Raw genomic sequence first — 2,743 nt, 5'->3', positions numbered from 1 at the left:
TCTATTAGATGGTTTATCTCTTAACTAGAGAAAATGAGGACTCCAGGCTCTTCTATTAGATAATTTACCTCTAAACGTAACCTGGTTTACTCCTGAACCAGCTTCTTAGTATAATAGGCCACTGAACTGAGCTGTGCTGTACAAGGCTGCAGTACCCGGACACACCACCAGGCGTCCCCGTTGAGCTGAGCTGAGCTGGATGGTGCTGGGCAGCAGTGCAGTACTGGGAGCGTCCAGCAGGGTGTACTAGAGGTGGAGGGGGGGTCAGCGTCCTTGGTGGGGCCGCAGGTGGCCCATCTGGTAGGCGTCCCGGGGCTGCCCTCGCGGCCGCTGCGGCTGAGTCTGGGCCTGCGCATGGCGAGCCTGACGACGCTTTAGGGTGCCTGTTGGGGGGGAGAGAATTATAATGCGTGAGACAGGGAGAGAGTGTGTGTGTGTGTGTGTGGGTGTGTATATGCGTGAGAGTGAGAGTGAGAGTGAGAGCGAGTGTGTGTGTGTGTGTTACCTGGTTGTGGTTTTGGAGGCGGTAGTTTGGGGTTGCTGCTGTGTGTGTGTGTGTGTGTGTGTGTGTGTGTGTGTGTGTGTGTGTGTGTGTGTGTGTGTGTGTGTGTGTGTGTGTGTGTGTGTGTGTGTGTGTGTGTGTGTGTGTTACCTGGTAGTGGTTTGGGTGGGGGTAGTTTGGGGTTGCTGCTGGGTGTGTGTGTGTGTGTGTGTGTGTGTGTGTGTGTTACCTGGTAGTGGTTTGGGTGGGGGTAGTTTCGGGTTGCTGCTGGGTGTGTGTACGCTGCAGATCTTGATGAAGCCCGCCATCAGCATGATCAGGGCAATACCCATCAACAGCACAGCCCACCAGTGAGCCTAGAGGAACACACACACACACACACACACACACACACACACACACACACACACACACACACACACACACACACACACACACACACACACACACACACACACACACACACACACACACACACACACACACACACACACACACACACACGTTAGACTTAGATACACAATACCCATCATACACACATTAGAGATTAGACTTCACAGACAAATACACACAGTGTTGCCAGATTGGGTGGTTTCCCGCCCAATTGGGCTGTTTAGGTTTGCCTTGCCAGGTTACCACCAGACCTAGTCAGCAGTGAGACCTGCCTACTGTAAATTCTGTACTACTGTAAAATACCTGCCTACTGTAAATTCTGTTAGGCGCGGAATACTTAAGCAATAAGCCACCAGAGGCCGTGGGTTGTGCTCAATTGATAACGGCCAAGGGGAGTGGGGTACGACGCATAACCCAGGGACGCAAGTGGCTTATTGCTTATCTAACACTGTTACACTTAATCGCCGACCACATTTCTTTTAAAAAAACGCTTTAATAACAATTAATTTGATCCGTTGCGGTTGAGGAAGTGATTGTGGTTACCCCGGCAACATTACTAGGCGTGCGTGCGTGCGTGCGTCGCACTGCCAGACACACACTTGCGACAAAAAACTCGTCAAAAAGGCGATTAACATCGCAGGAATGAAATGTCTTTGCAAGCACACTGATACCCCAACCACAGATGGTGCAAAGATGTGCTCTTCTTGCAGACTCCCTACCCCAACTTAAACACATTCTCATTACCGACGTAGACACGATTGGTCTAACTTGGACGAGCATAGAATCTTCAGGTGGAAGGTGTTTTTCATTTTAAACTGGCTACCTCCGAAACAGCGCCGTCACCTCGCACCATCTCCCGCGTTCACCCCTTTCCCATTCTTTCAACCAATGAATGCATACGATTGGGTCTGTTCATACTAATTAGAATATTCATATAGAATACTTAAGGGAGGAGGCAAGGTGGAGACTTGGGCCTGCCTGTGCTCGTGCATGTGCGCAAGATTTCACGGCAAAACCTGGTTAAGTACTTCTTGATACATCCAGATTTTTTTGTACGCAAGTAACCTTCAAGATTTTCACGTCTGCACTTTTTTAGTAGGAAATCCACACACTTCCATGAGGCCCCTGGTCTGTTTCAGGGTAAAGCTTCCATTTGGTCTTTCAGAACGGAATGATTGTGTAGAACTTAAGGCAGCACGGGAGTTGCCAGGCTAGTCAGCACCAGGCATTGGGTTTTTCGGTAGATTCATGGCCACAGATATTGATACAATTTTGGGTCAAATTGGGTTGGATTTAGTGCCTCCAGGCAATTTTAGAGCATTTTTGGGGTAATGTTAATGTTTCAAAATGGCTGATCTCCTGACTCCTAATTAATCATTATTACATTTTTACATTAAATTTCACTTAGCTGGCGCCTTTTCTTCCAAGTGATGTACAGTTATTATTTTCCAGAGTATTGGTGCACAGTCCCTGGAGCAATGTGGGTTTAGGTGCCTTGTTCACATGGAGGTGTAGGGGGAGGTTATGTATGAAGTTCAAGTTCAAGTTCATTATAGCCAAATCAACAGTATAACATACAGTTGCTAGGAATGTCTTTTGGTTTGCTCGCAAAAGGATGTAGGATTCGAACCTACAACCCCCAGATTGACAGACAAACCTTCTAACCTCTAGTCCACCGCTGCCACTTGACATATCATTACACACAGAAGTCAGCATCCACATTAGTATTTAGGCGTCTTCTTGAGTCTAACGAGTCGTGAGCATGCACATGTGTGTGGGTATGTGCACATGTATGCGTGTGCGTGTGTGTGTGTGTCTGTCTGTCTATATCTACTATATTCCACATAC

General features: G+C 47.9%; 1 protein-coding gene across 1 annotated transcript in view; it reads right to left on the bottom strand.

Annotated features, from left to right (window-relative positions):
• The window catches only part of LOC134443417 (disintegrin and metalloproteinase domain-containing protein 10-like), a 75,259-nt gene continuing 72,516 nt past the window's right edge, over positions 1–2,743 (bottom strand). The window contains exons 21-22 of the mRNA XM_063193203.1: positions 732–858; positions 1–383 (exon numbers count right to left, since the gene is read on the bottom strand). Of these exons, the coding sequence (XP_063049273.1) occupies positions 265–383; positions 732–858 (246 nt within the window). The 3' untranslated portion in view covers positions 1–264. The remainder of the gene's footprint in view (positions 384–731; positions 859–2,743) is intronic.

This window comes from Engraulis encrasicolus, unplaced genomic scaffold (genome assembly GCF_034702125.1).
Source record: "Engraulis encrasicolus isolate BLACKSEA-1 unplaced genomic scaffold, IST_EnEncr_1.0 scaffold_31_np1212, whole genome shotgun sequence".
Classification (NCBI taxonomy): Eukaryota; Metazoa; Chordata; class Actinopteri; order Clupeiformes; family Engraulidae; genus Engraulis; species Engraulis encrasicolus.
This window is presented reverse-complemented; position numbering and strand designations above follow the sequence as displayed.